The 24,415-nt window shown below is 43.0% G+C and overlaps 3 protein-coding genes across 9 annotated transcripts in view; 1 reads left to right on the forward strand and 2 right to left on the reverse strand.

Moving 5' to 3' along the window:
- caly (calcyon neuron-specific vesicular protein) overlaps nt 1–24,415 on the forward strand; it is a 144,041-nt gene that overhangs the window by 104,688 nt on the left and 14,938 nt on the right. The gene's annotated exons all lie outside the window — the stretch shown is intronic.
- Nucleotides 2,660–5,033, reverse strand: LOC306922022 (C-X-C motif chemokine 11-like). Its single transcript, XM_079499379.1, has 4 exons — nt 4,847–5,033; nt 4,139–4,256; nt 3,762–3,857; nt 2,660–3,250 (listed from the first exon to the last, which is right to left on the reverse strand). Exons 1-4 carry the CDS (start codon nt 4,914–4,916, stop codon nt 3,190–3,192), a joined length of 345 nt encoding a protein of 114 aa, XP_079355505.1. The 5' UTR covers nt 4,917–5,033; the 3' UTR covers nt 2,660–3,189.
- Nucleotides 17,206–20,705, reverse strand: LOC306921152 (valine--tRNA ligase-like; the record flags this gene model as incomplete). Its single annotated transcript, XM_079498263.1, has 2 exons — nt 17,206–20,436; nt 20,676–20,705. 2 exons carry the CDS (start codon nt 20,703–20,705, stop codon nt 17,206–17,208), a joined length of 3,261 nt encoding a protein of 1,086 aa, XP_079354389.1.

A 24,415-nucleotide genomic window follows, 5' to 3' on the forward strand; every position in this document is an offset into this window, starting at 1 on the left:
AAATTAAACGTGCTAGTCTCAGCCTTTACAAAGTGCCTGACAAATTATTAGTAGAAATGGTTAGAACATGAAAGGCCCCGCCACTACAATCAGATGTTTTTAGTAATGATTTACGGATGGAGTTTTTGTTTTGTTGGTGAGGCATCGGTACACAGGGACTCCTAGGGAGCACCTAGAATCATAATGACAGTGCCTCTTCATAAAACAATGTTGGACTGGTAATCCAGCCTGACAGTGTGTTTGGGTCCCGATCCCGACGACCTCTGCTGCGTGTCTTCCCCCCCCTCCTCCCCCGTCTCTGTCCCTGTTTCCTGTCGGCCTGCTGTCGTCTATCAATGAAGACAAAAAATAAAAAATAAATCAAGAATGTTGCTATTATGAAGAATATGAATATCGGTAACACTTGCTATGCACCTCATGTCTATATACCGGTACTTAGAATGAATAGAATTGGTGCAGAGGGGCATAGCCCACCAGACTGTTTTTTTACTTTTTTTACTTTAGCTTTTTTAACTTACTGAGAGAGCAAATGTGAATAAATGGTAAATGGTAAATGGTGCATTTATATAGCGCCTTTATCCAAGGCGCTTTACATAGATTGTGCATTACATTCACCCATTCACACACACATTCATACACCGATTGCGGCGGAAGATGCAAGGTACCAAACTGAATGAAAGTAATTGAACCAGACGTGTTCAGCAATGGGACAAACTGTTTATTCGGTTCAGTTGTCCACTGCAGAACCTCTCAAGAACTGTTTGTATATAACATGTTCTGTGTATTTACAGTAGGAGCAGTTTGGCTCAGTGATGTCTCCCAGCATCGTCTAGATCAGGGGTGGGCAACTTTGACAATGGAGAGGAACACTATTGCATATTTCTGTCATAGCAAAACTAGACGATCTACAGGCGTCGCACTGCGACACGTTTTGAGCTTGTAGATCACTGCAGCTATATTTGAATTCAAATCCTGAATTATTTTTTGATATTTTTTAATTGGAATCCTGAAAAGTAACCTTTTTATTTGAATTAAAATGCATTTACTTATAGGTATGTTAACTTTATGAACTAAATACAAAAAAAAAGACAATAATATTTTATTATTTTAATACTAGTAGTAATTAAAGTGGGTCATGTTTGCATAATTGGAATTGTAACCGCTGAAATCAATAATATATCGGTATTCTTTCTGATATTAATCTGCAGGCCGCATTAAGTGATTGTTGGGGCCGCATGTGGCCCCCAGGCCGCCAGTTGTTGTATATGGCCTAGATAGCAGAAATTCTACTTTTCTTTGCGTGCACAAACCCTTTTAATCTGTCAGCCAGTGCAGAGAAGGCGTTGCCTTTCATACACATGACTGAGGCGACTAGTTCTTCTCTGTATACATCTGTGCTGCATTTTGTCTTGCACACGTGATTGTATACTCACAAAGTTCACATGCGTGCTTATACCTCAGTGCATGCACTCTCTTGTGTGTCCGCCTGTGTCCTTGCACGAGTCAGTGCATTCACTCTCGTGTGCACACATTTTGACCAGACACAGTGAGCACAGCCTCAGGACCCTGGGAGTGAGTTTATCGAGGATCTATTTTCTCCCACACTCTTATGCTCTAGCCCAGACCAAGTCGGCTCTGATTTCCCCAGAGTCCGTTGGGCTTGCTCTGATATTCTTTAGCAAAGTCTATCTCTCCAACAAAGCAATGGTCAAAAATCAAGTCATGTTGGCTAAGCCGATCAACTCCCGAGGAACTCAGCGTGGCTGCGAGACAAAGCCGGGCCTCAGCCAATCAATAACCTGCTCAGCATTAATGTTTGGCCAACACATTTGTTTTTATCGACGGATAGAAAGGACCAAAATGTGCTGGCTTCATGTGAGATGCTAACAAACAGTCGGGGGTCATTCATCTAGTTGATCTGTTCAATGAACCTATTCACCTGCTCTTGACTCCTTGCTGTAAACTTTGCTCCTTGAATAATGTTTTAAATCACCTGTCAACCAATGTATTGTTCGCTGTTGCTGCTTTTTTCATGATAAAATCTTTATCTTTTTACCTCCGGCAGATGGTGCAAATTGACTGGAAGAGTTCCACAGAGTATTAGTCCAACTATTCACATAAGCCCACCGATCCTTAAATGAACCAGTAGAGTACAGTAACGTCATGCAGCCGGTGGCAGTGAGTTATGGCCTTAACCTTCCACCTCATCCAATTGAATCTCAAAATGTTTCAGGCTTCTAGCCTTTTTCTATCATCAGGCTTGCAGCTGTTGGAAAACAGCTGTTGTACATTTTCTCACGGGCAACAGTCAATTATTACCGTATGAAAAATAAACATGTCTTGTTAGGGAAAGCATCATACCCCGGTCCCCCATAACAGTGTCACCACAGTGCCATGCATGCATGGTGTGTGTCTTTAGATGCAAACAAACTATATTTGTTATGCAGTATGGGGAATTGCCGGCCATTGTTCAACACCGGAAATGCTGGTAGCGGGCAATGGATTGCATTAGCAGCAAATCCTCCCACTGAAAGTAGGAGTTGAAAACAGATGGTTCACACACAGAACCCCCCGAAACCATGGTCTTATTTTTCACAAAGTGTATTCTACGCCGCTGTTAACAGTAACAACCAGAAGGTTCAGGATTCTATCAAAATTGTAGTTTATTTGTTCAACCACACAGTACAAATCCAATAAAAAATAGATAATAACATAGATAATAAATAAATAAATCAACCTAACCACTTGATAGCATTCCTATATTCGGGCGGCCAACATTCGGTGAAAATAGCAGTTCTACTGCAGTAGATAGATTTCCGATGTAGGGCCTACTGTAGATGTAAAAAAGGAGGGGGCCTAGTACAGTATAAACCCCTAGGGGTCTCCGGTCAACAGAGCATACTAGGGTTTAAGTGGTTAAATTACATTATACTAGATTCCAAATAAAATAGGCATGTACACAGTACAGTATAATACATTCATTGGTCATAATACTGTAATCACAAAATCACAATTAAACTGCAGCTGTCTGTGCGTGTCCCCTCATAACCCTGAAACCTCTGCTGTTATTTCGCAGTCGTCTGCGGGGGAGGAATGCAGTGACCAGCTCCTGCATTGTATCGTGATGACATCTGGGAGACTCCAGTGCAGTTTATTTTCTCAGTCAGGCCTCTGTTGTTCGTCTTGTCTTTACAATGGCTTCTTTCTTCTGTTTAGACAAGTCATCTTCTGACTCTCGTCTCTCTTTATGCTTTTGGATCGGAGAAAAGGAGAGAGGGGGGATCGAGATTAGGCTGGAAGCACTAATGTGAAACACCTGGACAGTGTTGCACAATAACTCACTTGAACATGCATGGTGCAAACGGCATGCAGATTTATAAATGGGATCGATGCATTGTAATCATTCGGTCGTTTAATCAAGTGAAAAGCTGCGTTCATTCGTTAACAATATAGCATGTTGTCCATAATAGTCAATTCATAATAGGATATAAACCATTTAATTTACCCTTTTAATTAAGAAAAGACAAAAACTTTTAAATCCAGCATTAGTCAGACTGACATTACTCCAACCCTGATACATAGTCAAATTGTTAGTGTTGCATTTGTGACTCTGAGCATGTACAAATGTAACCAAATGGACCCGCAAGGGTCCATTTGGTTACATTTGTACATGTTCAGAGTTAAATGAACATTTTACCGTGAGGAGATGGGAGGCTGCAGTACATAGCCTATATGTGGTGAGGAGTGTAACTTTTCCTTACTTGTTCCAGCATTGGAGAAAAGCCTTAGCGAGCTTCCCATCAGTATTCAGACATACTTTTTCTTCCTTGCTCCCCTCTGGCCTCTTTAATGTAACACTGCAAATCGCAAAACACAAAAGGCACTGCTTTAAATCCCACAAAGACACTGATTAATTATAACGCCAGCAGTGAAAGGTGAAAGGTAATACACGAATAAATCCTCGCTGTTAATTTCACTCTGTGTAAAAATGGAACCTCTCTGAGTGGGTAAATTATCACTGCGAATTTCACAGTGAACTAGTCGTGTGTGTGTGTGTGTGTGTGTGTGTGTGTGTGTGTGTGTGTGTGTGTGTGTGTGTGTGTGTGTGTGTGTGTGTGTGTGTGTGTGAGAGACTTACATGAGTTCAGTTTTATCACAGTTTCGTCCCTTCTCAATTACTTGGAAATCTGTAATGGCATCTGGAATGAACTTGATTGTTTTGGGGCATAGGCATCTGGCTCCAGGAATAAACTGTGCTGTAGAGAGACAGGTGGGAAAATAATTATCAGTGCTAAAGCATAACCACATTATGGTACGAAGGGGCTGTTGTTTGTCATTCAAGCATTCTGTAGTGGATGGTTCTTGTACAGCTGTCATATAATATGGAGGCAGCATTATAAGTGCATTAAGCACCTAAACCCTGCTATACTTCATTGGCCATTCCCCAGAGCTCTGTATGTGGACCCCTCCCTTTTATTCCCTCTACACCAAATATTTTTTCCTGCAAGTATAGCCGATCTACGGCATTGCATTTTACATTTTTCTCCATCCTCAGGTCTTTTCTTTTTTTGTTTTTCTTATTTTATTAGAAGCACGTTTTCCTCACTTTTCTCCTGTTGTAAGAAAGATGTTGACATATTTTGACTGAGATCACCTCTCAGTGTTATGTTGTAATTACTCTTTGCTTTGTAAAAAAATATATATATATTGTCAAGAGCATGCATGATTAGCAGACTGCTAATGGTCACTTAAAAGAATAGAAGATCATCATAATCATTTAATATTATAAGTGTAGCTACAATAAAATAAAGATTAAAAGAAAGGTATATAAAAACATAAAGCTTACCTTCATTGAACTTCATGAAAACCGCAAGGAAGACCATGAGGAGAGCAGTAACTTTTGTTGCGAAGGCCATTGTTGTGATAGAAATCAACAGATTCCTGAAGAGAGAAGAAGTCCTTTAAGATCCACTGGAAATGTGAAGTGAAGTCTGAAGGGATCTTCATTCTTTTTTATACACAACAGCGTGGGTTTTCCCAAATTCCATGGCTTTTCCCGACAAGCACGAGTTGTCAGCAATAACTTTCCACTGAACTTTCCACTCACGCTCTAAGGAATGTGCATGGTCTGGTCTGCCAGAGGGGGCGGAGAAAGGAAAGGGAAAGTGTCAGAGGTAAACTAAGTGCATTTCGAGGAAAAGCATTAGGTGAATCAACTTGAAATCATTCATGCATGGTCGATGTACAGTTGGGTGCCACCGATATTGTCCCTTATCATTTGACCCATTTAGGCCTGACCTCAAAATTTTAAAAAAAATCCTTCTAAATCCTCCAGTTTTCTGAAATACATATTTTCACGATTTAAAAAAAAATAGCAGATCTACAAGCTCGTAGCGCGCCACTCGGTGGCGCGCTATGAGCTTGTAGATCTGCTATTTTTCAATAGCTAAATTATAACATAATGTTTAAAACACCAAAAGGGGTTCCCGCCCAAAATGGGTTAACTGTCCTTTTGCGCAGATCACGCAAACCTCAGCAAAAAGAAAAGGACAATATCGATGGCCTCCAACTGTATACTATAGGTCTGTCTTAAGCTTGTCCTATTATCTAACATAAGATATCTGTCAGAATTCAAGGCAAGTATAGTATTTTTTTATAGAAAATACAATGTAACAACAAGTCACTGCGTTTACAGGAAGGATATATGATTCATAATAAGACCTAAAAGATCAATTGTCTGTGTTTTTGCTGCAATGAAATAAAGCTTAGGTAGCCTACATCATTTGAATAAGGGTCGCTGTAGTGAATGGTTTGGGGAGAACTTTGATTTATCATTCTAAACTGCAATGTATTCATAATTGAATCATTTCTAATGGAAGCACAATTAATTTATTTGCTTGATAGGAATAACATTTTGCTAATGGAACTATGATTAGGCTGTAGTAATGTAATGTTACATTGCATGCTTAATAATGGAAAATTCCTGTCAGTATTATCTTTTACGGAGATTAATTGGTCAAATCAAATTGAGAAAGATGCAAAAATATTGCTTTTCATAAAGCATTTCTATCCCTTCTATTTTATAAATATAATGAAATGCACCATTCTACCAAACTAGTTGACTACTTGAAACCCCAGTATCCCTATTCTGGAGGAAACGTTCGTCAAAAATAGCTGATCTACAAGCTCACAATGCGTCGCAAGACTCACAACGCCACCCGTTGTGAGCTTGTAGATCTGTTATTTGTTGAAGAGATTTGGTGTAAGGGTGAAAAAAGAGTGCACCAAGTACAGTTGCAGCTCAGGTCCGAGTTACTAAGTAGTATTAGAGCAGGGGTTCTGAATGTTTTTGGCTGGGGACCCCCGGAAATACTTTGGCAATGTCTCGCAACCCCTGCCCCGCCCTCCCTCCCCACCCCCAATACAAACTGACTGCAAAAATAACCTTAATAATACATCATAAATGAATACTGAAACCAGATATAATCATTAAGGAAAGTTTATGCATGTACTATGTGTGTACTATGTAAACTCTTAATTTCCATTTTCCAGCCATTCAGTTGCAAATCCTCCCCCCAAAAAGATTATAATTGGCGACCCCCCGAGGGGTCGCGACCCACAGGTTGAGAACCCCTGTATTAGAGGGTTTATTGTTACCACCAACCACATGATGACAGGGTGGTCAGTCATTACCATGGGTACCGTAAGTGCATAGCATGAGGGACCTGCTTTGAGTTTTTTCAGTGTGAGTAATGACGTAGTACAAAGATTAAGTCTCAACATGTCTATGGCATTTCCGGTTTGACGCACGCACTCTTACAGTAAAAGGTTGGCTCACGCTGCACGCAGCATATTCATAGAAGGTTTGTGACATTAATGGGAATAGGACATTTATATGAACACCCATAATGTGCAGCATGATGGATTCTTCACAGCTTCGGAACAGGATTAGATCAATATGTAGTTAGTTGGTACATTTGGATTCAGTGCACCTGTTCTCAGATAATTTCATAAGTGCATTCACAGTGCATTGTAGGGAGTTGCAGTACTCACACTAGAGAGCAGTTCAGTACTGCTATAGTCTACTGTCTAGCATTATTTTGTCCAAAGGCAGAAATATTGCCAGACTATATTGCAATGCTTTTTTTAAGATTTATTTTTGGGCTTTTATACCTTTATTATTGATACGACTGTAGGCTGACAGGAACTGGGGAGAGAGATGGGGAGTGACAAGCAGCAAATACCGTCTGAATTGGGACTTGAATCTGTGGCTACATTATAGCCGGACCACTATGCCAACTATCCAGGCCTACATTTGCTATTTCAAGCATTGTGCCTCTCTCCATACTATTATGAAAATTGAACGGGAGACAGTACACTCATTTTAAGTTTTTTGTTGTTTGTTGTTCCATCCAGCTCTTTAGTAAACAGAAAATAAATGTTCAGGTCGGGATTACAATTTTCACTGCTCCATGGATTCAGTGCCCTGCCCTGTCTTTGGTTGAATGTTATCTACAGTACTTTGAAAAGTGTGTTATAAATGCACCATTAACATCACAGCATCACACACAGAATCAGAATCAATCTTTATTGTCACATCACATTTCAAGTAACGTGGATGAAATTCTTGGTTGTGCAGGCTCATCATTGCAGTTAAATGATAGAGAAAGCATAAAGTGCGTAGTACATATGACTATTAAATCTACATGATACAAGTGAGTGCATAATAGAAATTTATAAAAAGGTCATGAATGTAATATACGTAGGAGTCTGAGTCTCTATTAAAACAACAGACAAATTCAGTTAATTCTGTCTGTGCAGTGTGACCAGACTAAGTACCAGACTGTTCAGCAGTCTAATTGCTGACAAATAGAAACGGTTCAAGAGTCTGGAGGCGCTGCTCTTGATGCTCCGGAAACGTTTTGCCCGGCCGTGGGTGCGCAGGGGATTTAACAGGCTATGGCTGAGGTGATGGATGTCCCAGATGATGTTTTCAGCCTTAACCACACAACGACTCTCGTGTATTTCCTGGAGGGGGAAGCTCCCCTTCCACAATGCGCTGCGCTGTTCGCACCACTCTCTGCAGTGCTTTTCGTTCCGCGGCGGTTCAGTTCCCGAACCAGGCAGTGGTGCCGCTTGTCAGAATAGAACATCCTCGACGGTACTCTTGTAGAATGCTCTGAGGATGCGGGGGCTCACTCTGAACAAATTCAGGCGCCGGAGACAGTATAGAGTCGTCGTTGGGCCTTTTTCACCACTTTTGTGGTGTGTGTGCCGGCCCACTGCAGGTCCCTCATGATGTGTATGCCGAGGAACTTGAAGTGGCAGACCTGCTCCACTGCAACACAGATGATGAAAATAGGTGCGTGCTCTCTCTCTGGCCTCCTTAAATCCACGATCAGCTCCTTGGTTGTATTGACGTTAAGAGCCAGGCTGTTCTCCTGGCACCACTGTGTTAGTGCGCCAACCTCAGCTCTGTAGACTGTCTGATTGTCGTCGATCAGGCCCATCACTGTCGTGCCGTCCGCCGTCTGTGTCATTTCCACCTGACTAGATTGTCCACCATTTAGCATTTTAGCATTTAGCATTTCTTCTAATCGCTTTATACTACTACGCCTACTCACTTTGTCCAAAACTCACAAAAATAGTTGGAAGGCTAGCACATCTCCAAAAGGGCTCTTCTGCCCCTAGGGGGCGCCACAATGTTGTGACATAGCAGCACTGGGTAGACCACGCAGTCTGGCAAAGATCTGCGGTCAGAGGAGCACCCTTTCCCAGTTTAGACCCGTTTTATTTGGAAGAGAGTTAACAACTGAAAAGCAAACACATATGTTACAAATGACTGTTGATTATTCTATTACATGATGAATATTACATGAATGTACAACATGCCCAAAACTAGATTCCTTCCTTATGATATAGACTGACTCATCAGACAGCTCTGTGGTGTCATGTCCTGCTACACGTCATGACAAGAATCTGCCCGTTTTATTTCGTTTCACTTTGATTTTTATTGCTGATTTAATTAGTAGTGATTTCATACAGTGGGTTTTTATAAGATTTGCCCAAGGCTGAGTTATCACATTGTCTTGTGATACAATGATCTTAGTGTTTTACTGTTCTATCCAGCTGTAGTTTATTTAAAGGTGATATTATCACAAAACACAAGCTTGTCTAAACCTACTTCAGACCACAGATTCACATCAAGACTTTTTTGTACGCTATGTATTGTGAGCTTGTAGATCTGCTATTTTCACACCGACATACGTCAGAATAAATTGAGCATTAGAACATTGTGTAGATTTGTGAATTAACCCGGCAGAGAATCCATTTTCTCTCACTTATCCGACACGCTGCAGTAGAGTAGAATGTATCTTATTGCAAAGCACAGCCTCACAGAAACTCTGTCCTAGAGGCTTCCAAGAATAGATTACATCTGCAACTCCACATTATTGTGGTTTCAATTAAAAACACCAAATGATGGCAACAGCACTTTTCCTGGTGCAGGAGTATTACGTTAATTGCATCTGCTGTGAGTGATAATGCAATAGTTTGTGTAAAACAAAGTTAAATGGAATATAGAGTGATGTGTATCAGTAAGTCTGATTTTCATTCACCAGCGGAACTGGCTATAAGTAAAGTATGCTTAAACAGTTACATCTAACCTTATATTCCTAACCGTAACCTCAGTAAAACGGTACCAAAACCTAACCCTATTCCTAAACTTAACTGCAGTAAAACTATGCCTAAATAAGTCTAAACTTATTTCTAACCTTATTCTCAGTAAAACAAATACAAGAAGCGGTCAGCGAGAGGTCGTGGAGAAAAATGAGGGTGAGTGTGTTTTAAGGCGAGCAATCCGGTTACGACCCTCTTAAGTTACTACCCACTACATGCGTACATGTATCTTATCAGCATACCCTCCCTCTTCCCTTAAGCTTCAACAAGAAATCCATTAGTCACTATATTTAAGGAATCTTCCTTGTAATTGTACAGATATCAGACTTGTGAGTTTGTTCACTGGAAGCTTTCCAGGGACTGCTGTACTCCCCCTCTCCCTCCCCATTATCTGGAAGATACTGTAGTCAGCTGGACCTGGCCCAGTTAGTTGACTGTAAAGGCTACATCTGCCAAGGCCCAGCTGGATTCACTTTCCTCGTGACGACCAAACCAAATGAGAAAACAAAACTAAAAGTATCCAGTACAGAACATGAGGCACTGCCTGTAGTGACAGAAAAGGATGGCGATGCTTACACGGAAAATTAACATTCTCTCAAGGCCGGAAGAAAAAGGTATCTCTTGAGGCAAAGTGATCCCTCATGTTTATTCTATTCAGTGTTGCACACCATTTATTTACAGTGTATAATGGGTAAATATTTACAAGTACCTGACTTTCACTGACTTTAGCTGAATACACAGACATAATATGTCTGTGTATTGGACCAAACATATTATGTTTGGTTCAATTAGCCTTGTCTTTAATTATCCTCTCTTCTTTGTTATTCAGAGTTTTTAATGATGTCACAAGCCCAAAGTCTGTGGAATGCATCTAATCTTCTGAAGGCTGCATGTGTGGCTGTGTTGAATTAGTTCCTATGGCTTAACAAATGACACAACATTCTGCTTAAATCATAGGAATATTTGGGGGAAATCCAGTAACCAAAACTTGTTTATGAATAAAATGCAGTCCAGCATTTTAGCAGTGGCTGCGGCCTCTACTGTGGCTTCCAGAAGTCTCTTGCTCAACTCATCCCTGCAAACGGGGACTTTGCAAACAACCAGTCCAAGGGGCTGTGGTTAAACCGCTTTGATGTCTCACATTGTGACTCATCGTCGGTTACAACAGCGACGGACACATCCGATAAGCCAATTGGGGCCCAGGGAGCATAGGCCAAAGATGAATGATACGGCGACATGGGTGTAAATGTGAGGCATTGTCCGATGGAATTGTGTAAGGCATATGTCATCCATTGTCTGTGACCTTTGAGAGGGCCATGCAAAGGGTAGAGAGAAGGCTTGGCGAGTTCTTTGATGGAGTCCACATAGTCCTCCATAGTATGGGTGAGACATCCTGCTCCCCTGTCGTTGAGGTCTCCCTCGTGCATCTCACTGATGGTGGGCAGCCGGTCCACAGTGGAAAGAAGCCTGCCGAGCTTCATGCTGTGAACGGAGGATGCATCGTATTCAAGACAGGTTTATTTGTGTAGCCCTTCATCACAGTTACTCTAATTACTTAAGCCCGATTTTATTCTTTTACACATTGTTGAACATTTTGCTTTTGACATTTTTTGTCTGTTGTTTGTTTTGTCTTAGTTTTGTTCTTTTTTGTTTGTTTGTTAAACACCTATATAATGACATTGGCGGTGGTTAAAATAAACTTTCAGGCTGTATCATTTATTATTCAAAAAGGCTCACATTATAATAAAGCTTCCATTGGGACATTTCCTCGTTGTAAAACGCTTTAAAGCTTTAATGAAAAATGTCCTTTCAAAATAGGAATGACATACACTGTGAAATCGGAAGTATTCATTTTACCCTGAAAGAGTAAAAAAGTGACTCATAAAGGCATGACATGACAAATTGTTTCAGCAGTAGGATTTATTCAGTGTGGCACAATGACACCCTAAAGACGGCGTAATGTCATAATAAGTCACTTTCAGGTATGGAGAGAGCAGTATGCAGGCTTCATTCATTACATTTGCTCGTTGTGAACATGAACAAGACATCTTGTTAACAACTCACCTGAAATGCCCTCTCTGCAGTTTATCTTGATGGCACTTTTGCCTCAAAACTGCAACTCCTGGGTCCTTCTACTACCTGGTACCAAATGTTGTGCTTTTTCCTCCACTGCCTCTATGCATTTGTCCTGCTCCACCGACCACCGGCAGCCTGTGGGTGTCCGCCGTTGTGTTTCTAAGGCTCTCTCTGTGTGTGCAGAACTACTTGTGGTGCGGTGGAGGCAAGGGACAGTAGAGCTGGATGTGGATTATCCTTCCTCTCTTATGGTGCATTAGCGTAGACTGGGCCATATGAGGGCTAAGTATAGACACAGCATGTACTGTACATAAAGCTCTGTTCTGGCAGGCAGGTAGTTGCGTGGGCGTTGATGTACCATACAGCACTGTAGGTGGAGCGTAATGCAGTGGATGAGGGTTGGAGAGGACATGCTCATGCAAAAATGATGCCCACTCCAAGCAGACGGCGGCATCCTTATGTCTTCACAGTCTGTTCGCAGCCTCATTTAACAAGCCAGGCCATCAAGAGTTTTGTCAGTAATCAGTGATGTAAATAGGTTTTCAATGTAATGAGTCCCGGGATGCAGGGATGGTCTTTTAGATGAGTCCCCGGGACATTTTAGTCCCACTTCAACGACGTTAGGAGTCATATTAAGGTCGTCATTTTATTGCGTCCCTTAACTATAAACTGCGTTTTGGGATGCAAAATGCACCCTATTTTAATCTCTGAGTAATATATATTTTTTGGGGGAGTGCGGGTGGGGCACAGTCGGTAGTGCTGTCGCCTCACAGCTAGAAGGTCCTGGGTTCGATTCCAGCTGGGGATGCTGGGGGCGTGTTCTCTCCTCCGCGTCATCAGTGCCCATACCCGAGGTGGGGTTGGTGAAAGGGCCTTTCTGTGTGGAGTTTGCATGTTCTCCCCGTGTCTCCTAGGGTAGGTATACCCGCACAAAAAAAACATGCAGTAATCCTGGTCTCTAAACTGCCCTGCCCCTGGCCAGCCGGGGCGCCTGGTGGAGGGGAAAAGAGCTGGTTGGAATAACGTGTTCCTTCCATGCGCTACGTCCAACCAGGGAAACTCCCCCCTGTCAGGTGAAAAGAAGCGGCTTGGACTCCTCATGCATTGAAGGAAGCATGAGGTTAGTCCGTTGCTCTCCCCAGGTTGGCAGAGGGAGTGTAGAGCCCAGGATTACATTAGATAACTGGGTGAAAAAACGGGTTAGAAAATTGTGGGATAAAAAACAAAGTAATATATATATTTTGAATCCTTCTTTTCAGTAGAAGGATTTTCAGTGTTAATTGTTAATGATACGTACTGGAGTACACTATGTGATGTTCTCATTTTAGTCTGATCTGGGTGGAGCAAATAGGATTGTATAAGAAGTGACTGTAATCTCTTGACTGGATTAGAGTAGTCTAACTAAAATGAGACTGGGGCTAATGTGTCTGTCCATGCTGTAATTATTTTGGGAAGCCAGTTTTATCTGCTTGGAACTTCATCGAATCCATCTGCAAATGGATAAAATATTTGATCTGATATTAATCAACCAATTCAGTATTTCTAAAACAGTCTTGTCTGTAGGAGTCTGAATGTACTGTATGATTTTAAAGGTAATATACCGGTATATTACAAAGGGGAACCTATTAAAGAGTGCTTTTACATACTTTTGATCATCTCAGATGTCATCTCTCTAGACATCTCTCTGGCCAGTGCTTTTTAATATAGGCCTACTGCCACAGAGGGCTGGCTGACTAGCTCCATCTCATATAATTCTCCACTTAATAAACTGCATACTTTGCAGGAAGTTCTGACATCATATAATTTGATCTCAAGAGTAAAATAACCCCAAGGTAGTAAACAGCCTATTTCAAGGCTTAATAGTAAAAACTGTTGTGATCTGATCTCTGTCTCCTGGGAAATCACTGTCTTTCCCAATACTTTCACGTTCCAAAATTCATTGTGTCCCATTGGAATCAATTATGCTTAAATGTTTATTCCTACAAAACATACATAACAAAGTTATCTAAATACCTCAAATTTGTCTCAACTTTTTCAACAACAAGCTGTACTGTACAATTGCTCCCCTGGTGTCTATATATTCACTTTTTATTACTTTAGGTGACATCTTTTAAGTTTTGCTTTCATATCTGTGTATAGCTTGATTTATACTTCATTGTACGACTGGGTGGCATGCTTGTAGGCGTGTAGATCTGCTATTTTCAGAGTGAGATGAGAAAAGGTTTGTTTTAGTAGGAAACTGCCTCGCTGACATGTTGTTTGTGTGTTGGAGGTGGATGTACTCTGGAGATTCTATATAGTCTTTATGTTTGTGTTGTGTTTTGTTCTTTTGAGTTTGATGTTGAAAAGGCAGTGAAACCGAATACCTCTGGGACAATGACGGCTAATCTAATCTAACACCATTGTACAACAAAGCGTGAATTAAAGTCATATTGCGTGACATTAATTTTCTTTTTGGGGACACCTGTGGTCTGTCTATGGTCTGTATGAAGTGTGATTTCTAGAATTCTGTTTGAAACTAAACAAAAGTATCTCTCCAAAACAAACTTTATATTGGAAATGAACAACACGTCGTCACAAACGGTATGAATTAAACTACATAAAACAGATTAAGAGAGAAGTTAACCAAACAAAAAAACATATTCATGTGGAATGGTTATTGTGAAAGATTACAACTTTTGCTTAATTGAAAAGGTATGTCTGTAAGCATACAACTTCAAGTGTGGTTTACAGATCACACCTCAAGAAAAGTGCTAAATATACCTGTGACCCCAACATAAGATCATTACATGTCTCCAATTAAACTCTTCTCATAAAGTTTTCACCAGACATGTGGCAACAGCTTTATTATTATTAACATGTTATTTCTATAGCTTACATTCATTAATGTTGACAGAATAAGGTGATTCATCCTAATTAAAATGTGACAATGTTAGACTCGTCTTCGCATTGCCACATGTAATGAAAATAAATAGCTGTGGAACACATGGTTAACGTTTCTTAACCACGAGGAAAGAAAATGCCATTTTGAATCTCTGTCTTCTGCTGAGAATGACATGAACTGCATACAAAATAAATTGCGATTTAAAAGTCAATCCAACGTGGTTAAATTTAACCTGCACTTTCTTGCCAAAATAGTGAAAATAGCTAATCTACAAGCTCACAACTCACTGTTTTGTGACTTTGTAAATCTGCTATTTTCGTCACATCCTCCTACAAGGGAGTATAAAATAGGGCTTGAGTGGTTGATGAAAGATCTTTTTGAATGTGTCAGTCTGTCATTTTCAGATTACATATCATGCTGAAACACATTGTGTATGTGTCATTATGCTGCTGATGATTGCCTTTTTTTTTTAAATGTTTTATTTTGCAGCTTTCGCCTTTATTAGATTTTTTTTATAGAGGGACAGACAGTAGGCTAACAGGAAATGGGGAAGAGAGATGGGGGAGTGACATGCAGTAAGGTCCGTTGGGATCGGGAGTCGAGCCCGCGACACACTGCTAGACTCGGGCTACCGGCCAAGGTGCCTGGACCGCTGAGCCACAGCCCAGGCCCAGTTTGTTTTATGTTATGATACATTGAATTACACACTGTAAAATGCTGAAGTAGACAACTGTGTAGAATATGGAAGTATAAACATATAGGCTTATATGCACCTCGAGCATGGACATATTGTTCAGGTGTTACACAAAATGAGCAACAAATGACTACACATGACAGATGTGTCAGAAACAAATGACTACACATGACAGATGTGTCAGAAACTCATAGACAAGACGATATACAGTAGGCCTATGTATAATTACAGTATGTTACGTTTCAGCCTGAATCTGAAATGGTATACCTACACTACACTACAGTACTTGACATGCAAGCTTATGGGACAACTATTTGACACTCTTATCAACATAGTCTCAAATAGCTTCAGAGATTAGGGTCATTGTCTTAAATAGATGCCCCTGTACTTAAAAATACCATGTGATTTAAGTAAGCTGGTGCTTAAGCTACCTCATCGCCTGAACTGATGTTACAGTCATGGCTTTTTGAGTGGTGCAAACCACTCCAACAACTGGCTTTGTTAGTACCCGTGTGTGTTTGTGCCTGTACGGGTGAGCATGGTTGCTATGGTTAGTATGTGACGTCAGAGATGGGACGGAGAGTACTTATGACACAGATGCTTTCCTGGTTCTAATGTACAGTAACTATAACAATAAATGTGTAGTTGCACCACTCAGTTCACACGGGTGTGATTTTTTGAGTGGTGCAAACCACTCCAACAACTGGCTCTGTTAGTACCAGCTTTGTTTGTATCCGTGTTTGTGTGTACTTGTACGTGGGACCCAAAAGAATGAGCATGGTTACTATGGTCACTGACATTACATCAGACCACAGCTGATCAGGCTATATAAGACCTTGCACCACTCAGTTCACACGGGTGTGATTTTTTTGTCTACTTCTGCTGAATAACCAGCACATGATCCAAGAATTAACTGCAATGTGCTTTTCTCTGACTGGACAGTAATGATTCAATGCCAACTTTGTTGTAGTTACCTGGTTTTATTACTGGACATCTATCTATCTAACTATAAATGCACCAACTCTCTGTACGTACGTCTGTACTAGAGAACCGTTCGCCCCACCCACTTCAAATTCGACACACACGTTCCCGGTGTCGAGCCCGTCGGATAGCCGGTTGTCCAGAACCAGCACGTGACCTAACCCCTATATCTCTATATATATGGAGCTGGCCTATTCTGACATGATCACAATTATGTTCTGACATATCTGCATAGACTCCATATTTGGGCATGCTTGACAAATAACTCCATATATGGGCATGTTCTGACATCCCAATGATGTTCTGACATCTGCATATAGACTCTGAACTGAGTAATCTCAGTACCTCTGGCCAAGTATCATTTCACAAGCCTGTTTCTGCATGCTTTCCAGGCTTTTAGCCTGGTCTGTGGGCAAGGAACTGTGCTAGACGGGGACTGGACACACGTAACCTGTAGATGGAATCAAATCAGTCCTGGATTATTTTATTAGACAATATATAAATCCAAACAGCACAATGTACAAGAACTGTTTCTAGGGCGAGTTGGACTGACAGGAATTAACCGGAAACCGAATTCAGACTCACTTAGGGTGATCTCACATTGCTCTAGTGTTGACATTCTTGATACGACGAGACCGACATAATCCACGTAAATAATTGAACCAAAGCCACATTTTTGTATCCACCTGTTTGTATTTTTCTACTGCAAGAAGTCAGTAAACTTTTATATTTCATACTCTTGTGTCATCATTTCAAACTTTTAAGAACTTTCACTATATTTTTGAAGCTTCCCCACCAAGGTTTTTTTTTTTCAATATATGAGCTTTATACCTACAAATATGAAAACTTTACAGAAACACAACAAATGGGACACAAGAGTCTTTGGCTGGGGTTACATCATCTTGACGTTGTCTATGGCTTCGTTAACCTTTTCCAGTTTTACTTGGCTCTGTCGCATATTCTCTGCATCCAGCTCCTGGACTTTGATGGGAACCTTCTCCTTATAATAACATTTGGCCATCTTCTCCGTCAGCTTGTCCATTTGCTTCTCCAGGTCACCTTTCTCGGTGGTCAGTTTAGATACCTCCATCTCCACGTCAATGAGACCCTTGAGCATGAGGTTGACGGTGCATCTGTCTGAGGCGATGGCCACGGCACAGCCCTCTGGGACGGCCTGCTCCCCGGTCAGGGGGATGACAGCCTGGGAGTCCGACAGGGTCTGGATCTGCAGACTGTACTTCTGCACCAACGACGCCGTCTTACCGTCGATACACTGGAGGTAACAGTCAGCTCTTGTCTTGCTGAGGTTGTAGTCTGCCCTGAGTGAGCGGATTGTCTTGACTGCGGTCATCACAAACTCCATCTGACGATCCACCTCGTCACTCTGCCAGCAGAACTGCTCGGTGTCTGGGTAAGACGTGACGGAGATGCTAGGGGGGTCGTCCTGGGGCCGTCGCCGGGGTAACCTCTGGAAGAGCTCCTCAGAAACGAAGGGCATGATGGGAGCGAGGAGACGTAGGCCCACCTCCAGGCAGGTGTAGAGGGTCTGTCTGCACACCAAGGCCTGCCTCTGGCACGCACCGTCCTCCTCCGCCTTGCTGAACACCGGCTTCACACTCTCCAGGTAGACGTCACAGAGCTCGTACAGCCAGAAGTTGTAGATGGCTGTGGTGATGGCGGGGAACTCGTAGGCCCGGAAGCCCGCACCACACAGAGACACGGCCGCACACAGCCGGGAGAGGATCCACCGGTCTGCCACGCTCTCCTCTCCACACAGCTGGGCTTCCTCTGAAGGCACAAAGTTGTCCCCCAGTGTCTTCATGGCAAACTTGACAGCGTTCCAGAGTTTGTTGCAAAAGTGACGGTAGCCCAGGATACGTTTGACATCCAAGTTGATGTCCCTGCCTTGGCTCGCGTAGGCGCACAGGGCGAAACGCAGGGCATCAGTGCCACACTCCGGAATTCCACTGGGGTAGTCGGACTTCTGACCCTGTTTGGCCTTCTCTATCTCCACCGGATCCAAGTTACTCTCTGTTAACTGGGCGTAGAGACCCTCCAGGGAGATCCCGGTGATAACATCCAGAGGGTCGATGACGTTCCCCAGGGATTTGCTCATCTTCCTCCCATGGGCATCCCTCACAACAGCGTGCAAATACACCTCTCTGAAGGGCAGCTTGCCGGTGAGTTTGAGGCCCATCATAACCATGCGAGCCACCCAGAAGAACAGGATGTCATGGCCCGTCTCCAGCAGGGTCCCTGGGTAGAAGACGTTCAGGTCCTGTGTCTCATTGGGCCATCCGAAAATGGAGACTGGGAAAATCCCAGAGGAAAACCAGGTGTCCAACACGTCTTCATCCTGTCTGAGGGTGATCTTGTCGGGGGATACGTTGAATCGTTTGGCTGCCTTCTCCCTGGCCTCGTCCTCTGTCCTCCCACTAACCCAGTAATGGCCGTCCATGTCCTCTCCAGGTTTCACAGACGGGTCACCGACGGTGACAAAGTAGGCAGGGATCCTGTGGCCCCACCACAGCTGGCGAGAGATGCACCAGTCTCTGATGTTGTCCAGCCAGTTGAACCAGGTCTTGTGGTGGTGGTCTGGGATGATCTTGAGCTGGCCCTCCCTGACGGCATCTGCTGCCTGCTTGCCCATGTCGGCACAGTTGACGTACCACTGTGGCTTCAGCAGGGGCTCCACAATGTCCTTAGAACGACTGCAAACTGGTACAACCATGGGGTTGTCTTTGATCTCTTTGAACTGGCCAAGGCCCTTCAGAGCCTGCAGCACTGCCCTCCTGGCATCAAACCGCTTCATACCCAAGAACGGAACAGGTACGTTGATGAGCAGCCCATTCTCATCCAGGATGTTGTTGAAGTCCAGGTTGTGTCTCGTTCCCACATCGTAGTCGTTGTGGTCGTGGGCTGGAGTGATCTTCACAGCACCTGTTCCAAAGTTCATGTCCACAAAGTCGTCAAAAACAATGGGCATCTTGCGGTCGCAGAAGGGGTGTTGCACCATCTGGCCCTTCAGGTGTTGGTACCTGGGGTCAGCCGGGTGGACCGCTACAGCAGAGTCTCCCAGCATGGTCTCTATACGAGTGGTGGCCACAATCACCTCCTCATCAGATCCAACGATCTTGTAGGAGAAGGAGACCAGCACTCCAAATTCCACTTTCTCCTTGTACCCAGGAACAGGCAGCAGAGTCCTGCCTGTCAACTCCATCTTGTCCACCTCAATGTCAGAAATGGCAGAGTTGAGCGTGCAGGACCAGTTGACTAGCCTCTTGCTCCTGTAGATCACTCCCTCCTCATGCATACGGACGAACGCCTCCTGGACAGCGTAGGAAAGTTTAGGGTCCATGGTGAAACAGGCTCTGTCCCAGTCCAGAGAGGAGCCCAGCTTCTTCAGCTGGTGATAGATACGGTCTCCCTTTTCGTTCTTCCACTTCCAGACTTCCTGGATAAAGCCGTCTCTGCCCAGGTCATGGCGGGACATGCCTCGCTCTCTCATCAGCTTTTTCTCGACCACCACCTGGGTGGCGATGCCAGCGTGGTCACAGCCAGGGTTCCACAGGGTGGTCTCCCCTCGCATCCTGTGCCATCTGGTCAAACAGTCCTGAATGGCGTTGGTGAGTGCATGACCCAGGTGGAGAGATCCAGTCACATTGGGTGGAGGGATACACATCATGAAGACACCTTGAGGGTTTGGCTCAGAAATATTCTTTCTCCCATACTCTGGCTTGAAGAATCCCTGTTTTTCCCACCAGGGGTACCAGGCAGCTTCCACATACTGCGGACTGTATTTATCAGGAAGAGGGCTGACAACGTTTTTCTTCTCTCCGGGTAGGGTAGGGATGTTGTATAAGATCACTTCCGGTTCCTTCTTCTCAGGCTTGGCCTTTTTCTCCGCTTGTGGCTGCTTCTTCTTTTCCTCCATCTCCTTCTGCTTCTGCTGGAACTTCTCCAGCTTCTCTCTGTTCTTTGCGTCCTTTTTAAGCTGGGCTTCAGTCTTTGGTGGACCATTGACAGTAGCATCAGTGGACTCAGCAGCAGTAGTAGCACTGCTCTTAGGTGTAACTGGCACCATCTTCTCACACAGACTAATCTTTCCCAAGACCTTGACAAACTAAAAGATCACCTGGCTTTAATGATGTGAGTACTCCTGTGCGGTGCTGTTTTAAGCTGATCTGCCATCATGCTGTCTGTCTGTCTGTCTGCCTGTGTCCATACATGGAGATCTCTATTATATTAGCCCTTAAACATGACATGAAAGTCACGGTTCAACTTCAGCCTGTTTTTGGGACTGCTACATTTATAGAGCAAATGTGTACATAAACGTTCAGATTTTAAATCTAAAGTACTCACCCAAGGAATTTCCTGGGTCAGCCCATGCATTATGTGTTAAGTTTAATAAAAATCCCACCCATGCAGGGATTGACATTAGCTGGGGGCAGACTTGTAAAGTTTTTGTATGGGTATATGGTTTAAAAAAAGCTGTGCAAACGCGTTGGGCACGCCCCCTAGTGGTCTGTTTGCCCAGACTCCGATATTAGATACGTATAGGTATGATTGAAAACCAAAATAATTGACAAAAGAGATTTTTCAATGGATTCTATTACTATTGGGTGTGCTAAATAACATACTCAAAGGAAAATAAAAACAAACAACGTTTTCAAGATGGCGTCCACGGTGGCTAAAATATGCTAAAATGCCTATGAACTGGGATTTAATATGTAAAAAATCATAACAATTATGCACTTGGTAACTACTTTTTGAATTTTGGCATGGTGTTCAAAAATCATCGCAAACTAATTTGGCTTGCCCCCTAGTGGTCGGTTTGCAATGAAACCACTATTAGATATGTCAGTATATGGTTGAAACCCCAAATAATTGATAGAAGACATTTTTCAATGGATTCTGTTACTATTGGGTGTGCTAAATAACATGTTTTTTTTTTACGAAAAACAAACAACTAGAAAGGTATCGTTTTCAAGATGGCGTCCACGATGGTTTCATTGCAAACTAGGGGCCGAGCCAAATTAGTTTGCAATGTTTTTTGAAAACCTTATGCCCATACCTAACACCAATGCCAAAATTCAAAAAGCAATTACCAAGTGCCCGATTTTTTTAGCCATTTTAGCTTATATAACTATTTACTATGTAACCTTGCGTGCACGCGACCTCAGCGCTAAAGGGCGAGGTCACATGCACGCATCTGCCTCGTTGACGGCAGACTGCTGGGCGAGCGTTGGCGCTTTGGCATGTGGGGTCAGATCAACATTGAATGAATTCTGTACTTCCCATATAAGGAGCATGTCTTGAGTGTACTCAGCTCAGTGGCCTTGTGGTTAGAGTGTCCGCCCTGAGACTGGGAGGTCGGGGTTCAATCCCCAGCCGAGTCATACCAAAGACTCTAAAAATGGGACCCAATGCCTCCATGCTTGACACTCAGCATCAAGGATTGGTTTGGGGGTAAGTCCCTGCGACATACTAGCGTCATGTCCAGGGGGTGTACTTGTACATCAAGCTGCCTCACGCTACAGAAACAGGAGATAGGCTCCTGCCCTATGGGCCTCATGACTCGGCAAGGCTACTTACTACTTGAGTGTACAGGGTTTGATGAGGTCAGATCAACATATGAAACGTCAGAACAGGTCAGCTAAGGTTGGTAGAGGGGACATTCTGTACAGGGGTGTACAGGGTTTGATGAGGGCCCAGGTAGGGCCAGGCCTTAATTTTCGGGCCTGTTGAGAACTCTAGTTTTCGCCGGCTGCCGGGTGCAGCTGCACTAATAACTTTGCGGCAGGCCCGTCTAGAGCTTGAATGGACAGGTATAAGTCAAAAGTGAGACATCGAAGAGGAATGATGGATGAGGAAGGATTAACATATGGAAGAACAGGTTCTGACATATATCCATATATGGAGATCTAAGGGTTTGAGGTTTGAGGTCAGATGAGTTGCTGGCCAATATTGATGACATCAGGGATCATATGGGCATAACTGCGACAGCAGGTCGCATTTACTATATATCCATCTCTGATGATGTCACGTGATGTCACAATGACCTGGGCACTATTTATGGGGGCTGATGTCACGTGATGTCACGATGGCTTGCCTGGGGTGAGTGACGGGTCAGAGTGACGGGCATTGTGTGAGTTAGGTGTCGTGACAAAACCGCAAGGTTTCATAGTTAACTGTGACCTTCGGTCGCAATAACTGGGTGGGGTGTGCATTTCCAACTTGCATCGTTCCAAGGGGGCCAGTGCCCAACGGGCACCGCTCTAGTCACATGAATCCAGGCTGCTGTCTGGGTCATATAGCCTGCACCGGTCATGGTTCCCAAACAGAGTGATGATGCACACGCATGCATGAACTCCAGGCAGGCCGTGGAATGTTGCGGTAACCACACGTTATTAATTATTGCAACATAATATACAGCTATATCATATATATGTCATTATAGGCTAAAACTTATAGCATTGTTTGTTAGATCGACTTCAACATGTTTGAAAAATGGAAACACGGAGTGATAACACGTAATACATTTTGATGTGCCTTAGTATAGGCACAAAAGGTTAGAAGCCCACTGGCCTATGCCATTAAACATAGGCTACAGTATAGTGATCAGAAGAATACCCCGACAACTCTCTAAAGCAGATGCAGAAGACCATACTGTAGATGCTCCTCGATCCCCCACAGTACTCTGAATATAGCCATCCGCTCACCCCTGCAAGTGCCAACCACAGTACGCCTCAACAATAACAACACAAGGTGTACTACGGCTGACAACCAATGAGTGACTGGCAGATTGCGGCTCCATACATAAACTAATCGCAGTACTACTGGTCTGGGACAGGGCTATAGACTTCTACTATTGTGCTTTGCTTATACTGTGTGGCTTACAAACAATACGTCCCATGCATTAATAAAAGACTATACTACAGAATGTACTGAGCTCTTAGGGGACTTTACATATAAAGAAGAAACCTCTGGAAAAACTTCACCTATAGGTGAAAACATTCTTAACTGGAAGAAATGTCAGGCAGACCCAGGCTCTAGAGTGGGCGGCCATCTGCCTCAACACTCAGTGCCGGGAGGGAAAGAGAGACAGAGAGAAGGAGAGACAGCAAGAGAGACAGCGAGGCAGATACAAGAATAAAATAATATTTAATATAATAGTTGTTATGGTACGGACTCAGCTGCCTGACTCGGTGACAACACATTTATCTGCATAAGCATATTGATAACCATGACATGTTGATTGTCTACTCCTGCATCAGAGGACTGTACGTACAATATGATATGAGATGCAAGCATGTTCCTCCTCATTCTGTTCTTATCAACATTATCAACGCATCACTGTGTGTTGGCATATGTTCTCACCCACCACCCCAAAGGTCTTACATGGAGACTTCTAGAGGCCTTAGAGATGGTCGCCCTTGAATCATTACAATAGTGTAGTTAGTATAATATATAATAATATAGTATAACAATAATGTTAGATAGTATATAATGGTAATATATAATAATGTTAAGATAATATATAATGGTATGACTTGATTTGATCTGATGCTATGATTGTTCAGTTAGTGGCGCTGACCACCCGTGTCTGTGATCCAGTGCTGCCATCTATTGGTGAGACTGAGTCAAATCATCACACCAAGGTCATCTCTCAGAAAGGTTTAGGTATATATGCAGTTGTTTGAACTTCCTCGGCACTGAAATGATAAAGAGTCAGTTCTTGGAGATCAAACTTAAGTAATAGAAATTAAATACATTCTGTTCTCCCTTAACAAACCTATTAGGGTGGTTATGTGAAGAATTGGCCACTAGATGGCCCTGTTGTTACACCTTGATGATGACAATGATGTGATGACCAATCTCATGCATAGCTGATCTCTGCTGTCAGGGAAACAATACTCTTACTCAGGTCAGTCAGGTGTAGTTGTTGTTTTGTTTTGTTTAGTTTTTCCAAGTAACTCAGATTGTACAAAGGGATCCAAATGGGTCTGTAAGGGTCAATTTCGTTCCAATTGTATACTCTCAGAGTTACAGACCTGTAACTCTGAGAGAACTTTGAGAACCTGATTGTTGAATGCACTCTC

The sequence above is a fragment of the Electrona antarctica genome, assembly GCF_951216825.1.
Source record: "Electrona antarctica genome assembly, chromosome: 4".
Lineage (NCBI taxonomy): Eukaryota > Metazoa > Chordata > Actinopteri > Myctophiformes > Myctophidae > Electrona > Electrona antarctica.